The sequence below is a fragment of the Neolamprologus brichardi genome, chromosome 13 (assembly GCF_056152115.1).
Source record: "Neolamprologus brichardi isolate AB-2024 chromosome 13, ASM5615211v1, whole genome shotgun sequence".
Classification (NCBI taxonomy): Eukaryota; Metazoa; Chordata; class Actinopteri; order Cichliformes; family Cichlidae; genus Neolamprologus; species Neolamprologus brichardi.
This window is the reverse complement of record NC_142116.1, coordinates 25140833-25164827: the sequence shown is the minus strand read 5'-3', so window position 1 is coordinate 25164827 and position 23995 is coordinate 25140833. Positions and strand designations below refer to the sequence as shown.

At 39.9% G+C, this 23995-nt stretch overlaps 1 protein-coding gene across 1 annotated transcript in view; it reads right to left on the bottom strand.

Moving 5' to 3' along the window:
• Positions 1-4802: 4802 nt before the first annotated feature.
• The window catches only part of dntt (deoxynucleotidyltransferase, terminal), a 99035-nt gene continuing 79842 nt past the window's right edge, over positions 4803-23995 (bottom strand). The window contains exon 11 of the mRNA XM_006799053.3: positions 4803-5112. Within this exon, the coding sequence (XP_006799116.2) occupies positions 5026-5112 (87 nt within the window). The 3' untranslated portion in view covers positions 4803-5025. The remainder of the gene's footprint in view (positions 5113-23995) is intronic.

Below are 23995 nucleotides of genomic sequence, written 5' to 3'. Positions count from 1 at the left end.
GAGGAAGACACCCAGACTCAAAGTTGCAGACGTTTTTATTTATAATGGGTTTTGGTCTACAGTCATACTGTACATGACATTAGGGCTTTAAAAACAAGCTTGTGTTTCTAACTTTTTGATCATTTATAGCTCCAATGCATTTCTTTTGTTTGCACTTTCCCTGCCCATGTAATATTTTGTCTTTGCTGATAGTTTTTGCACTGTTGAAATTAATTCTTTGTCTCTTTCGAAGGGTCCATTCAGTAATCCATCCATGAATGTATCACAAGGCACATGCTAGTTAAATTCAGGAGTTGGGCTGCAATGCAGCAAATGAATGAGACCCGGCTGGCATATACCATCAAAATGTCAATACAAAGCTCCTGTGCCGTGATGGATCTGCTCAACTTAAAAGAATGGGTGTCAGATGGAGATGATTGAAGGTGTTTGGAGCTGGAATGTCACCGAGAGAAAACTGGGGAATGGAAATGATTGCATAGGTAGAAATGAAAACCGATTGGATGGCAAAATACGTTTTTGTCAGCAAATCAAGCACTTTTATGCAAATTCGGGCGAGCAATTTTTCATTTATTCACACATCTGTCATCTCAGTCAGACCTCAGACATCAAGCATGCAAAAAAAGGCAGTGTTTGCCAGACAGCGAGGAGCCAAAGGCGACAATTTGCATAGAAAATGGCCACATGCGATTGGCTGAAAGTGATGAATAAACAAATTAGCTAGATCTGAGGTTTTAGAGTTGGACCTTTGCAAAATCAGTCTCTTTGGACAATAGCTAGTTAATACAAGCTGTCAGAACACTCCTGTGTTACTTTGTGAATTTTTCCGTTTTTTTAATTTGTGCAGTGGTGCGTAATAGTTTCATTCAGCTAATCTTTTAACCATCCTAAATATGGCTAATATATCCTTGTCCATATTTAATCAATTCATGGACTGGTCAGAAATTTGCCTTATATCAGAGTTTATAGTAAAATCTGTCAGTCAGCTGGCTGTGCTCATACTGTGGCAGTTCAGCTATAAATGCCAGGATTTTTTCAGATAATGAAATGATCATTTACACTGGCAAACAAGCTGGGCACACTGTTACTGATTTATCATATAAACAACATCCACATTGTAAAACTCCATACTACAAAAGCCCAACCTGTGAAGTGCTCATGACAGGTGGGAAACATTTATGCTACACAACTGGCATCTATGGGGTATTTCTTCAGTTTTTCAGATTAGGCTGGCTGTGGGCGTGAAGGTGAGCATGGACGGTCATGTTATGTCTGTCTGTGTTAGACCTACAAAAGATTGTTAACCTGGCCAGGGTGTACCCTGCCTCTCACCCTATGACTGGATGGTGTATTCATACTATGCACTTAAATTAGGTATAACCTGACTGGACTGATACTTGAGCCATAAGTCTATTCTTAGGCACTTATAGTTTCAATTCAGTTCAGTTGTGTTCATATATAATAATAATATTATATATAATATTAATATTATATAATATATATATTATATAACAACAGTCACCTCAAGGTGCTTTATATTGCAAGGTAAGGATGCTACAATGATACAGAGAAAACCTTAACAATCAATTGACCCCTCTGAGCAACCACTTGGTAACAGTGGGAAGGAAAAACCTCCTTTGAACAGGAAGAAACTTCCTGCAGAACCAGACTAAACAAAAACTGTTTAGTTGAGCTAGTTTTCAAAGTAGTCTCCTCATACATATGGACATCTTCCAAAGAAGCCTCTACTTTTTACTCAGTGGAAGGTGTGAAACTAGAAGTTGTTGACATGATTATTCATTTTGGAGGAAGAGAAGACGCAGAGGACCAAAGCATGCTTTCTGGTTGGGTGGTAAACTGTTTATGTTTGATAGGTCAAAGTAATGTAAGAGGGTACACACGATGCTCCACACGATGCTCCCCCTCCACAATACGGGCCATATGTGAACTGCTTTGCTCCAGGTAGAAAATACACTCAAAAAAATAATTCATTGGACGAGCATAATTTTATCTTGCCACTTATATTCCATCTAAACAAATCATGTTATATTAATCCATCTTGGTTGTGTTGTGTCAACACGATATATGTGTGTAGGTTTAACATAATATTAACATTAACATTCAATTCATTTGACTTTTGTTCAATCAACATGTTTGTACCACATTAGTCTAATTAGATTTATTTAAATTCATCTTATATTGTTTAAACACTTTGGCACATCAAAAGTCAGTCTTGTTACAGGAACTAGTAAAATATTTGTTTGTTACACCAATGATAATCTTGTTGAATGAATGAAATGTAACTTATGTCTTTAGTATATGTTGTATTCATATTATATAATGTTCAACAAAAAAATTCAAGAGATTTACAGCAACTTCCAATACACCCATCTTCTTATCTTTATGTGGGCTGCAGAAGTGATAGAGTAACAGGGGCAGGGTACAGACTGGACAGGTCGCTAGTCTATCATACAGAGACAAACAACCATTTGCACTTCAACACCTTTGCGTAATTTAGAATAACCAGTTACCCTTACAACTGCATGACTTTTAACTGTGGAGGAAACCAGAGTACGCAGAGAGAACCAACTGCAAACTTCGCCACATTGTGGATTTGAACCCAGGATCTTCTTGCTCTGAGGCAACAGCACGAACCATGGCATTAATCTGTCAATACAGACTTAACAAAAGTAGGAAAGCTATGCTTGATGATGCTTTATGTCATTGTCCTTGACAAGTTAAACCATAAGAAATAGTAACAGCATACACGTGGTGTGGTTGTCTGCCTCTTGTAACCCCACTGATTTTCCTATGATTTGACATCTAATGTGATCTTGTGAATTTGACATCATACAATCCAGTAAGAGTGGCTGGATCCAGGCAACTAACCACTCTTACTAGATTGTATGATGTCATCTCAACAAGAACAAATTAAGTTGCTGAATTTCATGCAGATGCTACAAGACTTAATTACGTTCACCATAGAAACATGGAATTATTTAGTTCAAATTGCAAGTTTGGATCTTGTGCATGTAACAACCACCCAATTTCATTTTTTGAGTGTAGGTAGCCTGATTTCTGGGGACAAATTTACTGTGCAAAATCAATGTTCATGTCAAAAAAACCAACTAGCTCATGCTGCTCTTATCACGTGACTGCTGACTCTTTCAGTTACTGTGCAACTGCTGTTTGATTAGGACCACTGCAAAGTTGCAGGTGAACTCATACAAGTGATTAGACTTCCAGGGAGCACTTCAAATATAACAGAAGCACTGGAAGTCGTCCATATGTGTGCAAAGAAATGAAAAACAGTTTTTTAAAGTTAAATCAGGTATGGGTTTTGATTTTTTTAATAAACTTTTGATCAAACCTTGTATTGCTCCACAGGAAATTAACTCTTATAGAAGCACGCAGCATTACCCCGCTGTACTCAAATCTTTGCTTTTCAGCTTTGCAAACAGTTTAAGGTCTTCTGAGAGCACAACAACAATGTTGTTGTTAAATTGAGAACTATAGCCTTTTAATCCCTTTACACTTGTGAATTTTTAATGTGAAAGTAGCAGAAGATCCAATTTGCACTTGAACAACAATTAGGAAAAAGAGAGGTGAACAAATGTACATTTATTGAGGTCAGATTGGTTTTTATTTTACTCTAGAGAAATTTGGAGACGATTTCTGTGGGGGTTGGGGTAGAGGGGATCCGCCTTCGTTTTAAAAGTGAAAACATTAGATAACCCTGGAGATCAGGGAGCCTGTTCCATCTGGTTAACGCTGCAGCTCAGAAGCTTTAGAGTTTGTTTTGTGTCAGCAAGGTTGAAAGAGCAGCTCAGCGGGAGAGAAAGACAGAGGCCAAGAGGGAGAAAGTAGAAAGAGGTGGGAGAGGGGGAGGCCTGGGTCGAGTCCTCAAAGCGCCGGACTGTTCTACTTAAAAATCTTTAAATAGGGTGATTCACTAGAATGCTTTGCTCTCATCTGTCTCTGCTCTTGTTGCAGCATCCTGGGATAAACCGGAGGCTGAGCATCAAGAGGAAAGTGGGTTGGGGAATGAACAGCAGGGCAGGTCATGTCATCACTAAAGGAGCAAATCAGACGTACCCAAACAGCCCGCGGGGATCAATAAAGGTTCTTCATTAGAGGATCACCGTCCTGAAAAAAGGACACAAATCCTGATAAACAACCGCCATACATAAAACATAAGCAATGTCAAAGCAATAAGATAATGGATGCTGGGGAGACAGAATCGCTTTGGCAGCCAAACTCCATTTGTGTGTTCAGCAAGCTCGTTTACCTTCCATCTGAATTCTTCCTGATTTCCCACTGTAGCTGATTGCCTCTAATTTCAGCCAAGCATCTGGGGAAGTGGATTCATCGGGGAACAAAGAGAGGAGACGACTGGTCTTTGGATAGGGGAATGCCAGTTAAATGATCTCCGGTGGACGTAGGCTTAAATGGAGGCTAAATGGCGACGCGGAACGCTCCTCTATCTGAAGCTCATTACCCGCCTCTCAATTCCCCAGAGACCTGGCTCAGCTTCACACTGAGCACTTTCCTGCCAGGAGGAGGGTGATTACAACATTTTGCTCGACAAAGAGCTCCCTTCCCCCTCACTTTTCTCATCGTTTCCTGTCTTCTTCCTCTCCCTCCCTTTTTCTCAGTGGTCACCCCCTTTACTGCCTTGTTTCTTTCAGGCTCCCTTTCTCCTGCACCTCACAGGCACCCCAGGCGACTCATACTGACTGATTAGTCTTTTTATCCTGCCTATGATTGCAACACTTAGAGACAGGAGCCTGTGAATGGTACGGGAGAATGTTTATTTGCTGGCAGACAATAGTGAATAAGCAGAATTATGAATCACACGTCGTCACGTAATCTAGACAACAACAATATTGGCAACAACAACAACACAAAAGTGTATGGAAATCAAAAGCTGTTTGAAAGTGAATCACAGGAGAGCCACATAACGGCAAGCAGATGGGATAAACACTGATGTATGCACAGGGTATCATCCAGCCAAGGAGGAGCGGAGGCCTACGCATTTCTCTGCCAAGGCTCGATGTACTCGAGACCCAGATGGGCAAAGATGTCCTTTTCAGTTGTAGCTGCCAGGAACTCTTTCTAGAGAGAGGACACACAAACACAAAGTCAGTGACTTGTCTCTAAGTCACCAGTGCAGATCCGTGGATTCTCAACTTGAGGTTTCGCCATTCCACAAAATGTTCGTGCCTTGCGCTTGCAGCCTCAACTGTGCTTGTATTTCAACTCATATCTCCACCACAAGCTGTCTTTCGATTTAGGATTTTATTCGCCTAGTGTGTGCCAAAGCTCAGACATGCTGTGATTCTGCAGATTTACATTTGAGCATCCACCTCTCTTCTAAACCCATAAAACCCCAACCTTGCTCTAAGTGATTGCTCTCTTCAGCAGATGAGTATTTTCCCTGGCAAATCACAACAGGGCTATTAACTACTGGCCATCTACCAGTGCCATGTGATGGGTTATGTCTTTATAGGAGTGGTGACAAGGCCTGACTCACCTTGGGTTCGAGACAGCCTGGAGAGAGAGGGGGCTGTGATTCTGACACGTTCTGCCCTCAAGTGCTAAACTGGACCTGACACGTGCTGAGATATGGTGGAAAAATCAAGAGCAAGTCAGCTCCCACAGCCAGCCAAAGGCAGAGATAACCGAGAGCAGCAAGTAGGAAATGAAGAGAAGGGAAAAACACTATAAGGCACAGCTCCCTCTATAATGGCTTGTTAATGCAAATGACACGTTTGGGTGGACTTTTTCAACTTGCAGTTTTTGCCATCATTTCTATCAGGAATGGTTTCTTTGTTCAGCAAAGTTTAAGATGAAACAAGCAGTTTAAATAGATCACCTTAGCCTCTATTTGGAAGTTAAAGTGTCAGTGAGCACAACTGTGATTACCCAACTGTCAAATAATGCACTAAAAAAAGTATACCAATGTTTTTGCATTTCACTGATCTACAGTATAAATTTTCAGAAGTGGTTTGCAGTCTATGATCCTCAGCTAACCATAGACTGCAAGTAAAATATGTGGAGTCGCTTCAATTTTATTCATATAGCAACAAATCACAACAACAGTCACTTTAAGAAAAAGACCGTACAATAATACAGAGAAAACCCCAAGAATCAGACGACTCTCTATGAGCAAGCACTTGGCAACAGTGTGAAAAAAAACTCCTTTTCAAGAGGAAGAAACCTCCAGCCAAACCATACTCAACATCTATCTGCTGCCAACCTCCAGTTAAAGGGGAAATATGCAGATTCCCCAACCATATGACATTGCTGGAGGTTAGTGGCAGTTTCCAGGTGAAATTACTGGCAAAGAGCATGCTACATCAAAAACTTTGTGCACCATGGCAAATACGTTCCCTTTGACTCTCTGAGCTGTAGTGAAACTACAGGGTGAAAATCAGAAATTAAAAGTGAAAGCTGTGCCCTTCTGCTGAAAAGATGTGTGTGCTGTATGAAAACTACAGGTGGCCAAAGTGATTGCAGAGGTTTTTGATGCTGTACCTTTATTGCAACCAGTTTTACGCCAGTGATTGCCAGCAATCTTCAGCAACCACTCTCCAACTGGCTACAGAGTTTATTCCCTATCAACCAGTGGTTACCGGGGGTCACTAACAAGTCTAGGCCTCCATGAATGGGACATTAGCAATTGATTTCACAGTGACTACCAGCAACCATTTGTATCCAGTTTGGGAAGTTTTTTCCATCATGACCTGTGGTTTCAGATGGTGCTAAGCCTGTGCAACTAAAACCTAAGACACCAACTTTACATTCACAGACTGGAGGCTCGTCATGTTGAACCATACTCTGAATTATCCATCTTTTTGACTCTAACTTCAGATGAACGTCTGAGACTTTGAACTCATCAGCAGAGACTGAGCCTGACGGTAAAATAATGCAGCTGTTTCTGTGATGGATGAAGTTTGCATCACCTGTCTTTTCGTGCATTCAACAAAATAAAAGTAATGTCCATTCCCCGAAAGTTATAGACCCCTCAAGCGCCGTCCTCCTCCCTTCACACAGACCAAAATCAGCAGATTTCACTGCAAGCGCACAAGAAAAAAGACACATTTTCTCTTTTTAGTCATTTTTTAAAGTCATTTGTCATTTTTAGTCAGGTTGGAGCATCTATTATCCTCTGACATCTTTAGTTCCTTGTGTTGTTGGTCTTGATGTTGCAGTACCTTGGGGATGTTTGAAAAAAAAATGGGCAAAACAAGTCCAGATTCAATAATCATGTTTCCTAAAATTAGATTAATATCTGTGGCTAGTCTCTTCAGTAGCACTCATTTTTTCTCTTGCAAAACACATTTAATCAGCACTGTCCAAAGAAATATTATCTCTCTTTTCCAAATAAAAGTGTGCTGTTGGTGAAACAGTATTACATTTCAGTAAAGCCATCCTGAGGCCCATTAACTAGTCCACCATTGCCTGTATTTTTCACTGTTCTCATAACCCTGAGCCCATTTATTGCTCTAACCACTCAAAACACATGAAATGCAGACGCACATCGCTGCAGTTTATGATGTGGCAAGCTATAGTGTATTAAACATACAGCTGATAAAAACTTAGAAGCAGGAGAAGAAAAGAGAGAACAAAGGAGAGTGCTGAACAAAGCCAATGTGATTTGAAGTAAATACATATTTCTAACAACACATGGCAGGATTTATTGTCGAGAGGAAACAGAGGACAACTCGAAAGATCCGACTAAAGGAGAAAACACAAGACACAGATGAGATTCTCAACATTATCATTTTAGCCACTGTGCTGGATCAGGGCTAAAGCTGCACTGTCCACATTTCTCAGTTCCTACAATCCTTACACGCCCTCAGGGAGACGTTGCTTTATTTACTTACCACAACACAGTGTGGTTCTCAGAGAGAAATGCACAAGCCTCGTGCACCTCTGGGTTCTTCCATTTGAGCAAGAAAAAGGAAATAATACTTGAAATGGCAAGCTTTATTCCAGAGCTGCTTGATGGATAAAAAAAGGAACTTGGAGTTGAAGAACAGAGAAGCAGTTAATTAGAAAGAGAGGTTATCTGTCTGAGGCACTCATGTTGTCAGTGACTGGCAAGCCATCAGCACCACAAGCCAAAATGGCACCGGTGTATGTTACTGCGAGCCAGTGTCCTTGACTTAATAAGGTGCTAATCAGCTACATGTTTCTCTGTCGGCCGCGTAATGACATCCCTCATGGATGTGAGAGCATATCAGTTCCTGCAAAACATCTGCCCCTTCTCTGCTGCCCGTCATCCTCTCTCTGCCACCCGTCCCACTGCTTGATGGATGGAGCTGATGGATATGGCTGCCTGCCCTACTCCGGCTTTACTCAACTGACATATCAAAGAGAGAAAGGGAGACCGAGAGACACTGAGACAAAGAGACGAGAGGGAAAACTTGGATAGCTGTTCACACCTACCCAGCCAGCAAGCATCCAAAGGACAGAATCATGAAGGAAGCTCAATATTACTCCAAACTGGCACAATAGTCTCACCACTGAAAAATCAAAAACCTCCACAGCTACAACATACCGGCAGTAAAATATTCAAAGTTAGGGACATCCAATAACTTTACCTCATCAAGTGAACGCATTTGCATATGCTCTAAAATGTATACTTCATCTTGTTTGCTTAAAACCAGATGTGGTGAGTAATAAAGTACAAATATTAGGTAGAATCTCCAGGTATCTGAACTTTACTTGAATATTTATATTAACTTTTCCGTTTTACTTCCTATATTTTCAGACAAATATCTGTACTTTCTACTCTTTACATTTCTACAACAAGCTTGTTACTTTACATTCAACACATTTGATGAAAGTCTTTTTTCCGGACTATTGTGCACTTTAAAAACATCAAATCGATTGAACCTAAATGGAGGGAACAATAATACATAAAAGACAACCCTATTGGTGTATCCATTATCAGGGCTTATTACACATGACTGACATAAAAGACACAGAGATGAAAGAGACACAGAATACCTAATTTATACATTATTTATTGCACTATGGAGCTGATGGAGTTGAAATGGGCCGGAATGATCCGGAATGAATGAAGCTTTTTCAAAGGGCTCAACAAATATCAGCAAACAAACAAACGGGTTATGTGCAGTTTGTGTATGCTAGCTAAAGCCATAGCTGTTGTATTTCACAGGGAGAGAAAAGAATGAGACATAAATTCATTCAGCGATGGAGAAAGAGGAAAATCGTTTGTTTTTAAAGGTAAAGACTGCTCAGTCACATTTTATAGACTGGAAATTTAAAGCATGCATAAACTTTCTGATTTCATTTTAGAGTTTACTTTTTATCATGTACATTAATGGATCGGTACGTGATGTGTTGTAGGCGGGTTTTTTCATATTGTGAAACATCCTGAAAAACAAATTGAAGTCTGAAAAGTGTTTGAAAAGTGAAGTTTTAAAGTTTTACGGCTGGATGAAAATACAACACAGGCTACACTGGTCACCTTTCGGTACTGTGCTGAAGTTTAGAGACTATTTTAGACTGGTGTAGAGAAGCTGTGGTGTGATCATGACCAGTGTTTGGTTTCAACGGTTACAGACACCAATTTGAATTTAAGATGATAATTAGATAAACTCAATGAATTCCACCTTTATACTAGCTTTATATTGTCTAGCAGTGATTAATTAGCCACAATAGCTCGTGTAGCATCTGCCTATATCTTGCTGATTTTCTTTACACAAAGCGCAGGAGTACAGCTCACCTATCACAGCCTGTACACACACAAAAAAATCTATTAAAGCACACAATTGAAAAATTATTGTGGCCCATTTCTAAGTGATTTCTTTCCCCACACAACACTAGTACTATACAACCAATCTTACCGATCCCACACCTGCCAAATCTCACTTTAACCTTTGACTATTCTTATTTTCCTGTTTGGTGTGAAGCCAAAGTCATCCAGTATAAGGTATCTACATTACAGGCAACAGTAAACTGAGCTTTCTTTTTCTTAGCTTGTATTCTCCCCATTAGAATTATATTAAGAGCTTAAATAAGATTGTATTCTTTTATTATTATTTATGATATTAATTTAACTTGAGGGCCAGTTAGCTTTGCAGCTGGTAGAAATATTATCCGAAGCACCATCTGTAAAACAGGCTCTGTCATCATTTGTGGCTCCATTTCAGCCAGTAGTGTTGGGGATCTTGTCAAACTTGATTGAATTTTGAATGTGAAAAAGTACAATCAGGTTTGATTCATCATGTAACATCATCTGGAAAGTTTCTGACTGGCAACGGCTTCGTTTTTCAGCATCACAATGATCCCAAACACAGCGTCAGTGGAGTAAACGCAAACCTGGATAGAAAACACACACTCGCTGTCAGCCATGGATTGGCCTCCCTTGACGAGGACGTCAAGATTAACAATGTGGTATCATGTTGACAGATAACACAACAAAAGGCATCTTCAATATCCTTGAAGAAGCCTGGAGACCTATTATTAAAGACTACTTAAAGAAATGACGAGAAAGCTGTCAGAGCGAGCTCAGTCTGTTTTGAAGAATGAAGCTAATTGGAATTGTGTAAGCTCTGCGTTTGCCTGATATAGTGTGTTTTCATGTATGTTTATGCATATTTCAATAAATCACTTGTTTCCCATTTTTCTAGTAAAAGAAATGAAAGGTGGCCTAAGACATTTGCACAGTGCTCTACATCAAACCCTTTATGAATGAAGCCCCTGCTGCTCATCTTTCCTAACGCTTTTTGATTAACACAAGAATCAAGAGTTAGTGAAGTGGAACTACATGAGTTCAGTCTCATACGGAGCGACTATACGTCAAAGCAGTCCAGCTGCCAGACCATAATGAGTTTGAATGGAATTTAAAATAATACATGTTGCAGTTCAATGTAGATCCTGCAAGAGCCGGACCTGCTTATAGAAATAAAGCTTTTACTACTTAACTACCAGTTCCTTTCAGCTTCAGCCTATTTGAGCTGACTGAAAATTCACTACCACGTTTTAGTTTCTGTGCTTATTTAAGTGCTGCAGCAAGTTGGTTCTTTAAAAAAAGAAAAGTGCAGTTTGCTTCCCCAAAAAATACAAAACCAGGTCCGAAAAAAGCTGATGTTGGATAACCATATGGCCAGAAAGTTGCATCTAGAGGAGTTCTATCATGTCATAGTTGAATGTGTAAACAGTGTGTAAACAAGCCACAGCTTTTAAACCAAACCCTTTACAGGCATTATCATGTCAGTGTTTCACAGCTTGTTGAGCCACTTGACAAAAAACATTTGATGCAGACATAAAATGTTTCATAGTGCAGGTGTTGATTGTTGCACCCAGTGCTTGGTCAGCCACGGATGGCTGTTCAGCTAGCAATGTCAGCTACTAGGACATGCAATTAAGAACTTAAATCATAAATAACAATTTAATATGTGGAAAATTGTCTTACCTAACTCTTCTCTATTAGACGGAAAAATAGCTTTAAAAAAACAGAAGAGAACTGAGCTAAAGGTCATGCAGACAAGTATGCAAACACGACCTGAAATCTATGCAAATTCACCCACGTTGTATAAGCCCTTTAGTAGGGGAAATGTATCTGAACAAAACTAGACAGTGCTGTCAACTCACTTTCAGTACTGACTGTCTGCTCAGCCGCAGGAGCAATGACCATGTATCAAGAACACGAGTGTGGAGGTCAGACTGAATGGCAGACACAGACAAAGCTTTCAAAAGCATCCATTTCACCATGTTGTATTTTCGCGGCTCTAATGGTACAATGAGCACATTCAGAGTAAAGTATTTAATGTGTGAGTCCATCAACCTTTAAATAAAGAGTACAAGGTACTCTTCCATCACAGAAAGCACACTCAAAGGGCAGAAAGGAAGAGGACGGCTTTTTCCCCCGCATAAATTTAAGATTATGAAATCAACTAATGTTCTCAGTCTGCTTTTTTTTTTTTTTTTTTTTTTGCACTTTCGTCTTTTCTCTGACAGTTAGAAATAGTTAGAAATAGATCACTTTATTGCCAAGAGATCAAGAAAAAAAAACTCTGATTGCCTCTAAGTTAATTTGTCTTTATTGCAGCACAAGGGAAAGGGCTGACAGGGGCAGAAAAAGTGGGAAGTCGATTACGCTCCTGTGTCTGCCTCCCCCAACGATCCGCACACCCACACTTCCCCTGTGCTCCGGTCTGCAAGAGCTCAGTGCACAGGACAGCCTGAGCAACCAAAGAGGGCACAGACACCTCACTAATCACACCAGCAATTAGTGCAAGCATCATAAAGCACCGCTGCCTATAAAACAGCTATTGAGTTTAGTGTTATCGTCATTACCCATCCTTCCCCGGCTTGCTAATCAGCTCGTGCACCGGGCAGAGAGGCAGACGGGTAGAAAATAATAAATTCCTAATCAGAAACAATGGGACTCTCACTCGACGTCCCTGGTGTTATGGCTCTCTGCTCCCGTGGAGGAGTAAACATTTGCAAATCAAAGTTATTTCGTTGATTAGGCTGCCCAAAGGCAATGAAAAGACACATCAAAGAGTCTGAGAGAAGTGTTGGATAAGATTCTTTTTTTTTTTCTGTGCACTGACAATGTTGCCAAAGCAGCAGCAGTTTGACACTTTAAAAAAATTATATTTCCATTTGCCTATTTTGCCACTGATTAAAGGAAGTAGGAATGACAGTTTCTAACAAATGTTTGCACAATGCTACACTTGAGCACTATTGTGTCTTGCTCAGCATGAATGCAAGATAAATTATTAGTCAGCGCATTTAACGCCTGCCCATTTTTATGGATAGCGTAACCCATTTAAAACAAGCTTCAAACATTCTCAAGTGCCTGTATGCAGAAAAATCCACATGAACAGTGCCGACATACTATATGCATGAAAGTGATATAATGTGATATAATGTTAAGACCCCATTTTTAGATGACTGAAAGCTTTTCTACTCTGACTGAGTAGTGAAAAGTGGTCACTTGGCGCTTTAATAGTTTGCAGTGGCAATTTTTTTGCTTTAACATGTCATTATAAAGTAAATGTTGTTTGCATTGCTATGAAATAATAACACCATCGGCCTCTAGACAGACTCTCTGTGAGCCTTGCTTTCATTACACAATTCTGTCTGCCACCAGAAACAAAATCCATCCTTCCATTTTCTTCTGCTTATCCAATTCGCATCTGCGGGAGGGCTGGAGCCTATTCCAGCTGGAAAAATCAATAGCGCAGCCAAACTAGGAAGAGGGTGATGTTTTTTGATTTCCTTGGTAGTTATGCACAGGTAGCTGAAATTGAGACTGGGTGAAGAACTGAAGGAATTGCTAAAAAAAACAAAATATCCCTGCTGTTGGAAGAGGCAAAGAAGGCTAAAAGGGAGACTGACAATAACCTAAAGCAAAAACAAACATGATGATTTTATAGTATAAGTTGTACAGATAGTATTCACACCCAGAATTCAGCTGGCATTACTTCTATAGCACAAGCGAGTTATAAAACCTGTCTATTTATCCTCCTACTTACAAGCAGGCATTTTAATATGCTGCAGATACTTCAGTGGGCATGATTTCCTTCAGCAAATGTCCTAGCAGTATTCCAAATATTTGCCTTTAACATTACGGAAGATGACTGAATACTTATGTACAGTAATGTGCTCGCAGATGTACTGGCAAAAGGCAACGAATGAGACAAAAACCCAAAAATATGCAAAAGTTACGAACGCAGTACAAACAAAAGCCTGACTAGGAACACAGAGAGAATGTTCGAAGACAATCTGGTAATGTAAATAATTTTCTTAGCCGCAGAGGGAACATGCTTAGTCATAGAAAATCCTTTGTTTTTCTATGCTACAGTTAGCATATTAAATCTAAATTAAAAAATACTTCACCTCTAATTAAAGTCAGACTAAGCTCATGAGTACAATTCAGTGATTTGCAATATTTTTAAAAAAAAATAAACAGCAGCTTTTCTTGCACTTCTCGAGCCACACTGAGGCGTACCAGGAAACCAGTTTGTCAGTTTTGAATTTGCTTAGCACAGAGACTGCATAGAAACTAGTGATCACTACGGAAAGACGCACCTGACCAATTGGCAAGTGGTTGCTGGAGATTGCTGGTAGTTGCTAGCTAAAAGTGGTCGTAAAAACTTTTATGGAGCTGCACTGATAAAAGAAGATCCCCACGTTCACCCGTAGTCTCTATGCAAGATGCTGACTTCTCTATGATTACTCACCACCACTGAGCGGTATTAAAATAAATAAAATATTGAAATAAATAAAAGTAAATCTAACGCAAACTGGAAACAGTATCCTTCACCTTCAAAATAAAAGTTGCATCTTTTGAAGGATTTTGTGGTCATGGTAAGCTAAAGCCTTTATTTTGAAGGTAGATATTCTGCAAGCGACCATAACAATCACAAAGACATTTTTGTTACACCAAATTTTTGACTATCTGCAAACCTTCAGCAACCACTTGCCAACCAGTCAGGGAATACACATTTTTCCCTGGTGACTGCAGATTGCCAAAGGGTGTCTGACTAGTCTGTGCTACTGAGGTCTTAGTTATTTACAACCAAACTGTTTAGTTAGGTTAGAGAAAAAATTATGTTTATATGAGTTCAGAGAAGTGACACTATGGTGTGATGCCAAGGGGATCTTGCCCAAGGGTCCTAGGAATGGAGATTGGGCTCATGCAACTGCCTGAGTGATAGGTTTGACTCCTATGTCTGACATATGTTGGGCCTTAATTTTCTTTCTTTGCTCTTTTCTTCTGTCCAGTATCTACTGTCAGTTTGCCCCTCGACATTTGTTAGGCACTCAAAATATCATGCATAGCTAAACCCAACAAGGCCAAGCCACATGTGAATCACGCTTAAAATATTATTTTTCTTTTAAACACAAATAAAAATAACACTGCTGGCCATCTAATAGTATTTTAAAACAACCTTTGCACTCCTTGATGTTTATTTGCTGCCAGGCATGTCATTTCCATTTGCTCCATAACCACTGACACGAAGTTCATCACTTGGCAGGTGTCTTGTGGATTGTAGGAGATTTCTCCCACAACTGTACAAATTTGCAGCTCCTGTAATTGTAGCTTGACTCATCCTCATGTGGACCCAAACAGAAACCTCTTCTAATGATAACAATAAATTAAGTTTTTCTGCTCCACTGAAGCCCATAAATAATTAATTGGTTTGTTGGCGAGGGGATGGTTTAGCATGACCAATTTGCTTCCTGCTACAGACAGTGTGATCAGATGCTGCTGACTCAGCAATCCGCTTATTCTGGTCAATTAGAAACAGCACATTAGTGAAATATGAGCTTTGTTTAGAATGTTTTTATGACACATTTTCTCATTGATAGGAGCAGAGAGCTCAGGAATCATTTCATTGGGCATTACACTGAAAAAAATGGAATATTATACAAGCAGAGAACATCTGAAGGTTAGACATGCAAGCTTCTCTATACCTAATCACAGTTTTGGACATGCATCCAAGCCATCTTTGCTTATATTATGCACTGCCAATATTACACTTTATTAGGTCCATTTTTGTCTTCAGAGTTGCTTTAATTCTTCGTGGAAGAGATTTAGTGAGGTGATAAAGGGTTGGTGCTAATCTCCTGTTCCATTACATCCCAAAGGTGTTCTGCTGAGTTGAGATCTGATGGCGGTGGAGGCCATTTAAATACAGGGAACTCATTGTCATGTTCAAGACACCGGCTTGAGATAATTTACAATTTGTGACATGGTGCATTATCCTGCTGGTAGCAAACATCAGAAGTTGGAAACCCTGTGGTCATAAGGGGATGGACACAGTCGGCAACAATACTCAGGTAGGTTGTGGTGTTTAACAGATGCACTAGATGTTCCAAAAAATATGCCGTATGCCATTACACCACCAGAAGCCTATAAGCCATTGACTCAAGGCAGTGTGGATCAGCATGTCTCATGCTATCTATTCTCAATTCTAACCCCACCATCTGAATTTCACAGTGGACTCATCAGACCAACAAATATTTATTTTTCTAATCTTCTGTTGTCCAAATTTAGTGCTGACAAAAATGCCGATCATGTTGTTGTCTTCTGCTGCTATAACCCATCAGCTACTCATTGGATATATTTTGGACTGTTCTCTTTAGATTCTAGAGATGGTTGTGCAGGAGAATCCAAGTTGATCAGGGATGTCTGAATAACTCAGACCAGCCAGTCTGGCACCAGCTGCAAAGAAAATCACTTAAATCCTATTCTGATGCTCATTTTAAACTTCACTGTGTTGTCTTGACCATGTCTACATGCCTAAATGCATTTAGTTGCTCCCATGTGACTGGTTCTTTAGACATATAGGTTAACATAACAACAGTACCTAATGACGTGGGCAGTGAGTGTAGAGTACAATGCAAGTATTGAGCTATTTGTCCTCTCTTTATTTTTCAGTTCAAAGGCAGCGGCAGACCTTTCTAAAAGTGGTCTTGTAATAGTTCTCCATGCTTTCTGAAGATCCTTCAAAGTTCATCTTTGGAAGCTACTTAAAGATATTACAAGAAAAGCTCGCCTAAGAGACTTCAAGCTGTGTTGAAGAATAGGGTCATATCAAATATTTACTCTGAAGCTCATTAGAACTGTACAAATGTCATACTGGTTTTCCATTTATTTTTGTGGGTTTCAATAAATCACTGCAGCTATTTCCCTTTTTCCTAGAAAGGAAAAGAGGGGCATCTCAAGACTTGTGCACAGTACTCTATATATTACTAATATCATACTATTATTACTGCACACTCACCCCCTTTATACTGAAAGAAAACTTGAAATAAAATTGAGTTCTTTCTATAAAATCAAGGACATCATCAGAAAGGCTTAATAAAAACCCTTTTTACATCTAGGTTCTGCTGATAAGACAATAATGTAAATGTTTTACCATTCTTAATGCGACTTTTGAGACTTTAAAATGAAAAATTTGGACTGTTGAGTGTTGGGTAATTATTCACTGTGATTAACCCTAGTGCCTGATTCTGGATACGGTGAGACCAAATAAATCAGGCATGAGGGCACACGGGGTTCTGTTTTTATAACAGTGTGCATTTTTCCCAGACGCCCATAGCTGTATTTTGTTAATAGAACTCATTTTGTATTTTGGGAAATCATTGTGGTGGTAAATGTACCACTGGAGGGTCAAAGGTGTGCAATAGTGTGTGTCAGTCATAATCATGCAGTGCAGGGTAATTTGGATGTCAGAGCCTTGAATCGTGCGCTTACGGAGAATCAGAGTTTCATGAAAGTGAAGGCAGCCATTTTCTAATATTTTCATGGCTTTAGTCTGCATATCAATTGATTCTAACAAACAACATGTTTAATTCTACAGCACTTCATCATCCAATGCAGAGCTATGCATCGTGACGCCCAGAGTTAATAGGCTGTCGAGCCATCCTTCGTCTTGCAGCTCATGTACAGTTTCCTACTCTTCTCTTGGGATCTGAGAACATGTAGTCAAATATGTTATCTCCTCTAAAAGCGGTTTGATTTAAAGTACCATATATGTACCTCAGAGTCCCACTGGGAGAATCGTTTATGGCAGTGAGTCTTTTGTGCTAGAGTTTTACTCCATTACAAAACTGCCTCAGTGCGATTGATCAAAGCAGACTCATTTTAAAAGCAATGAAAGCGTTCCTATTTGACATGTTGAATCCAATGCACGGCCGGATTAATGGATTCCTCCTCATCACACCCTGGTTCTAAAACAGTGTCATTGTTCCCAAAAGGTGACAAAAAAAAAATCAGTCACCACATCCTGTTTCCTACATCATTACACATATGGAGCTCTGGAGGAACTGTAGCTTGTCATCTTTGCTTTGCCCCCCCATATTTTGTCCAAGTGTTGGTTCTGCACACAGAAAATGCATCACCTCTGAGCAGGCGGACTCTGATCAACAAACAGTGCTCAGAATAGCTCCTAAATAACCCTTCATGAACTTGGTACAGGCTGAATCATCACATTACGACATCTACTGACGACAGAGTTGCTTAACACTTTTTACATAAATTTCTAAGCCTTGTTTTTCAAACTCTTGCACTTATATCACCATTCAGTGCACTTTACAATGTACACTGGCACCTAAACACATCCCAGCCTATAATACCAGAACATTTATGTCTTTCAATTCAGTCAGTAGATTTTTTTTTTACCTGTTACGTTTGTTCTTTACAAACCAGCTCCATCTGGAGCAAACATCTGGAAGTTGGTGACACTTTCTCTCAAGCAGGCAGCAATGCACAGCTTTATCAGACATGGAAAGTTAACCAGAGGTGCGAAACCATTCAGTCCATCTTGAAAGCACCCTTGAAACTTTTTTCTTGTAAAGAAAAAAGTTAACCAGAGGTGCGAAACCATTCAGTCCATCTTGAAAGCACCCTTGAAACTTTTTTCTTGTAAAATAATAATAATAATAATGGATTGCATTTATATAGCGCTTTTCGGGGCCCTCAACACGCTGTACAATTCCACTATTCATTCACACACTGGTGGAGGCAGCTACAGTTGTAGCCACAGCTGCCCTGGGGCAGACTGACAGAAGCGAGGCTGCCTTAACGCGCCATTGGCCCCTCTGGCCAACACCAGTAGGCGGTAGGTGAAGTGTCTTGCCCAAGGACACAACGACCGAGACTGTCTGAGCCGGGGCTCGAACCGGCAACCTTCCGGTTACAAGACGAACTGCCAACTCTTTGAGCCACGATTGGCCCCAGTGGCATTTTGTTTGAAAAAATGTATATTGGACAAAGCGCAAATATAATCTTTGCACGGTTCATTCTAGTTCGTTCACAAGTCATAAATGGGCTAATTGCTGCCTCAATGGGAAAATAATCACACTACAACTGAAATCAAAGTTAACCTCAACTGTTTTCTAATGACTTGTAGTCATTAGCAATAGCAGACACTCTGTAGCCCCGCAGTGGGGCATTTGTGGAAGCAACCTTACTGACGACTAACAGTTTGCAGTAACAGCAAAAGGTGTTTTTAACCTGTCCTGTTATAATTACAATAACAGCAGTAGCCTTCACTTAATAACTGTGCTCTCAAAAGTCAGCACAGCTCGGGTCAAAGTTCAGCTAATTTGAATAGATGGTTTTGCTGCTAACATGTAGACTTGACCCTGGCACAACCACAACAGATAATATACACAATTAGCTAACTACCCCATATAAACACAAAAAAAATGCTATTGCACCACATGCTATTCTGTGTATGATGGTCTGCTGAAAGTAAAGCCTGAACTACATAACACTGCCGTCTACATCAGTATTTTAAAGTGACAGCATGCTGTGATTCAGTTATTCAAATATAGATCACTTGTATATTAACATTCCCAATTTAGATATACCCACGGCACTGACATAACAAGACATAGTGCATGAGTAATATTGTAGTACGTTGTGCAATTTTTGACAGTAAATCAAAGCAAGATTAAAGTTGGGATTTCTTTTGGGTTTTTTTTTTTACCACGGTAAGTTTATTTTGATCATTCACAAAGTCATCCTACATGTAAATTTAGGGTGAGTAAATTTTTACTTTCATCATTCTGTCACATTGCCGCTATTATAGCACAGCGAATGCACTTAACACTTGTTTGAAAACACTCGCATGTGATGCTGCAGGTATGTGATAAACTACAAGCGGGACCATGAGAGGGAGACTGGCATCAGGTGTCTCATGTTGTTGCCGTATCGAGCGTTCTCTTGAAGAACGCTGTATTTTAGCGAGCTGAACAATTCCAGATGCTGGAGAGACACATGCACAGTCTGTGAGAGTCTATTAATGTGAGGCACGCATCGGGACTTAATGCTCCGTTGGATGTGATGCAAAAATGGTACAAGGTTACGAAAAGTAACCGCGGTGCACATTCAGACTGCAGCTGACATGATTATATGCTGTCGGAGTGCATGTCTAGAAGGGGTTGGAGCTGACAGTAACTCAGCCACTAGTGTGGAGCTCCACTGCAGATTCATTTAGTAATAATTGAGATTCAGCAAAGCCACTTTACTGTGAAAAATATGTTTATATATATTTTAGAGAACCATATTTTAGAGAACCAAAAACCACAAGACAAGGCTGGAGAATCCCAGTGCCTTTTTACTCAAGTGTCCCTGTAAATAAATCATCGGGTAAACTGAAACGAGAGCCTGAATGGACGGATGCCTGCACCACCGCAAGGGCTGTGTCAATTAATGTTAGATGACAAGCAGACAAGGTCCAACACCAGGCCTTCCTGAAACCTTCTGCCATTCACTTTCATCAATAATGGACGAGGATCTGTCTCTTGAGTGAGCCAGCACATCCTGGATCAGCTCTATCTCTCATTATTTTCTCTTTTTTTGTCCCCATCTCCCAAGTTTACAGAGCAACTCATTTCTTCTCTTTGTGTAATTCCAGCAAAATAGATTGCAGGTTGCAGGATTCAGGGATAATAGCCTTCTATTGAATTTTTCTTTTTTTTTCCTTTTTTTTTTAGTAATGCAAAAACACAGCCTCAATAGAATCTATAAATACTTCCCATCCTTTTTTTCACCAATTAAGCGCTGGTAACAGGCACTGTGTGGGTGGATGGGAGGCTGGAGAAGTGGAGGCAGATGTACACTGGTGTGGTGGTGGCGGTGGTGAAAAGGGTGTCAGGGGGAGAGAGGTAAGAGAATTAAAATACAGTAAGTGAACAGATAATATTCATGCAATTATCCTGGATGTACTTTTCTTCTTTTAGAAATGCTCCTTCCTCTAAACATGTCCATCACTCGTTTCACCCCTAATTCCCCTTAATTTCAGTCTATTTTTCAACAGTTCCACATTCCCTCCTCTATCATTACCCCCTTCTGTCAAGCAGTAGCTGTCAATATGATTTATCAGTGATGCTAACTGATGTAGTTGTCCTACTGTGAAGGCTGATTAGATGACCATCCTGCTGATACAGCCTTGTCAGGGACTACAGTCTTCAAGAACGGTAACAGCATTGCCCTGTCTCTGCCCTTCTCTTCATGTGTCACTCTTGCTTTTTTCCCTCCCTTGTTTCATTGTCATTGCTGTTTGCCTTCCCTTTAGTGAATTTCCATATTGAGTGTTAGCGTCGAACATCAGCCTCTGAAAACTGTCCGCATAAATTGAAAATTACAGCTGATTTTTTTGAAGCCCGTTCCCTTTCTTTACAGTGCTGTAGATTTGCCCTATATGCCCCAGAAAAACTGCAGGTGTTAGACATAAACAAATTCTACTCCATCTACAGAAAATGATAAATTGGAACACAAGACCAAAGCACAAACTGTTTGTCAAGAAGCACTTAGAAGCACTCCATCACCAGAAAGTAGGATTCAGCATTATGTTGCCCTTTATAGCAAGCATTGTATGGCTACAAATTCACTAATATTCAATTTGATTTATTTATATAGTGCCAAATCAAAACAACAGTCTCATCCTGGTGCTTAATATTGTAAGGTAAAGACCCTACAATAAGACTGAGAAACAGCAACAATCAGATGCAAGTATTTGAGACAGTGGGAAGGGAAATTAAAGAAGCCTCTATTAGAACCAGGCTCAGAGAGGGGCAAAAGAGACACTTTTGACGTTAGCCAGAGACTGATAATAACTCTCTATCCATTCTCTTCTGCTTATCATTATCAGGGTCGTGGGGAGTCTGAAGCCGATCTGAGCTATCATAGGGCGAGAGGCGGCGTACACCCTGGACAGGTCGCCAGTCTGTCGCAGGGCTAACGTAGAGGAGCAGACAACCATTTGCACTCACATTCACATGGACAACTGAGAATCAACAATTAACCTAACCCCACTAACTGCATGTGTTTGGACTGGAGTTAATAATGACTAATGATTCAATAATATGAAACTCATAGCGACTCGCATCAAATTGTGATTTTCTTATATCTCAACTTTTGGGCCTCATTCACTAATATTTGCGTAGCAACATTCCTACACTAGGCAAAAAATGAATTTGCACACGCGACTGGATTCACGCCATGTGTGCGCTGGCCGTTTTTTCTCAATGCATGACACGACTTCAGTGTCACCATCACTAAACTTCTGTGTTCAGTGCGATGATGTTGAATAAGTTCTGTCCCTTCTCATTTAGTTAAACACCTTCTCAGTGACACTCAGAGCAATATATATTGTTTAACAAAATGTGAAAATATCTTTATCTTTGGTTAACCAAAGGCCATCTTCCTGATTTGGAAACAGGCTCAATTTTTCATCAAGTGTCAACTTGGAGTCGACAGTTATTTAGCAGAACCGTTTTGGATGAAAACAAATGACATTTACTTCAGCTTCAGCTATCTTATACTTATTACATATTGTTATATTGCTAACTTAAGCTGGAGAACTGTAGCGATTTTTCCTGTTCTAAAATACTGTCAGCCTGTTAGGATTTAGCTTAGAGCTTTGCAGTGTCCTGAGCTCCACTTCAAAGGATCGCAAGTCTTTATTCTTTTCTCAAATGCTTTACCAAAATTCTGAATTTAAATATAAAAACACATTTTAAAAATACATACAAAAAAAGCAAAAATATGTAATACCGTACTTCCATCAGTAATGCAAGTAAAAACAGATAAAATCATAAACTGGTTGACTACTTTTTAACTGGCTCTGCACCACTAATCTTCATCAGCTTGGACCATTATTATGCCAGCCATCCCACTCCACACTCCCCAGTTCATCCCATTAAAGTCCCTTAATTGTTTCCCTGACCTCTGTGTGGAACGACCCAATCAAATAGCCAATGTATCCTGAAATGAATGTCCATATTTGCATTGTTCACTTTTCATTAGGGTGTCATTAATTTAGTGGCTGGAGAAAACAGGAATCTTATTCAAGGGGAAGGAGGTCAAAAGAAGACCTTTCACAATTGTAACATGGTAGACTAATGTGCCTGTGTTAATTCTGCTCTAAAATCTACAGGAACTCCTTGCAAAGCAAATGTTGTCTGCAAATTACTTTTCCATTCACCTAGACTAATATCTGAATCCTTCCCTCTAAATTTAGTTATGACCATATTAAACATAGGGATCATACCAAAGAGCCTAAACCCTGCACTAGAAACTGATGCTTCTCTATTTGGGCCAGACTGTGATTCACTCTGATCAGTCATCTTACTTTTGCCCACTACAGATTATGGTGGCCAGATCCTGTCGACAACGCCAGTTGTAACACACCCAAAGAAAGATTCTAGGTCTGACCCACCGTCTCAGTCGTGGGCAAAAAGATGACAGTCAATAAAATTCTAAAAGATAATTTATTGACAAAAAAAATCAAGAGATAAAAGATAAAACAGTCCAGTGTCCCATTTATGAATCAAATAAAAACACACAGTCCCAAGGCCAGAGCCAGCTATGCCACACGGCCAGCTGCACTCCACGTGTTGCCTTTAACAGGGTTAGAAGTTGTCCTCGGAGAGACCCACCACCCTGCAAGCATATAGCCAGTGGTCACTCCAGCTTCTGCAACTCTGCTGCCTTTAGGTTGTGGCATATAATAGGCCCTGGCCCGCACAGAGAGACAAAACAACACAGCAGTGTTTGTAGTGTGGGCTATAAGTAGACCAGTGTATCAGTGCAATCAAGTACACCTGCCTCTAATTAGTCCAACCCCATTCCAGCCATTGGCTCACCAAAAATGTGACACACACACACAACCACTCCCAACCCAGTTCAACTTCGCACAATAATATGGAGCTGAATTAACACAGGCACATTAGTCTACCATGTTACACAATGAGAAGGTGGACAGCTGATTTTTATTCCACAGCTCTTCAAGAAATATTAGTTACAATTGATTAAGAAATCAAAACTCAGTATTTATACTCTGTATATATACACAAACCACATGTGCTTCAAATATAACAAACCAACACAAAATAAACTTGCTTCCAGTTTTGTATTACAGTTTCTCAGAAATCCTCAAATGTCCACGGACTGGTCAGAAAATATCTGGAATGAAATCAGACATCAATG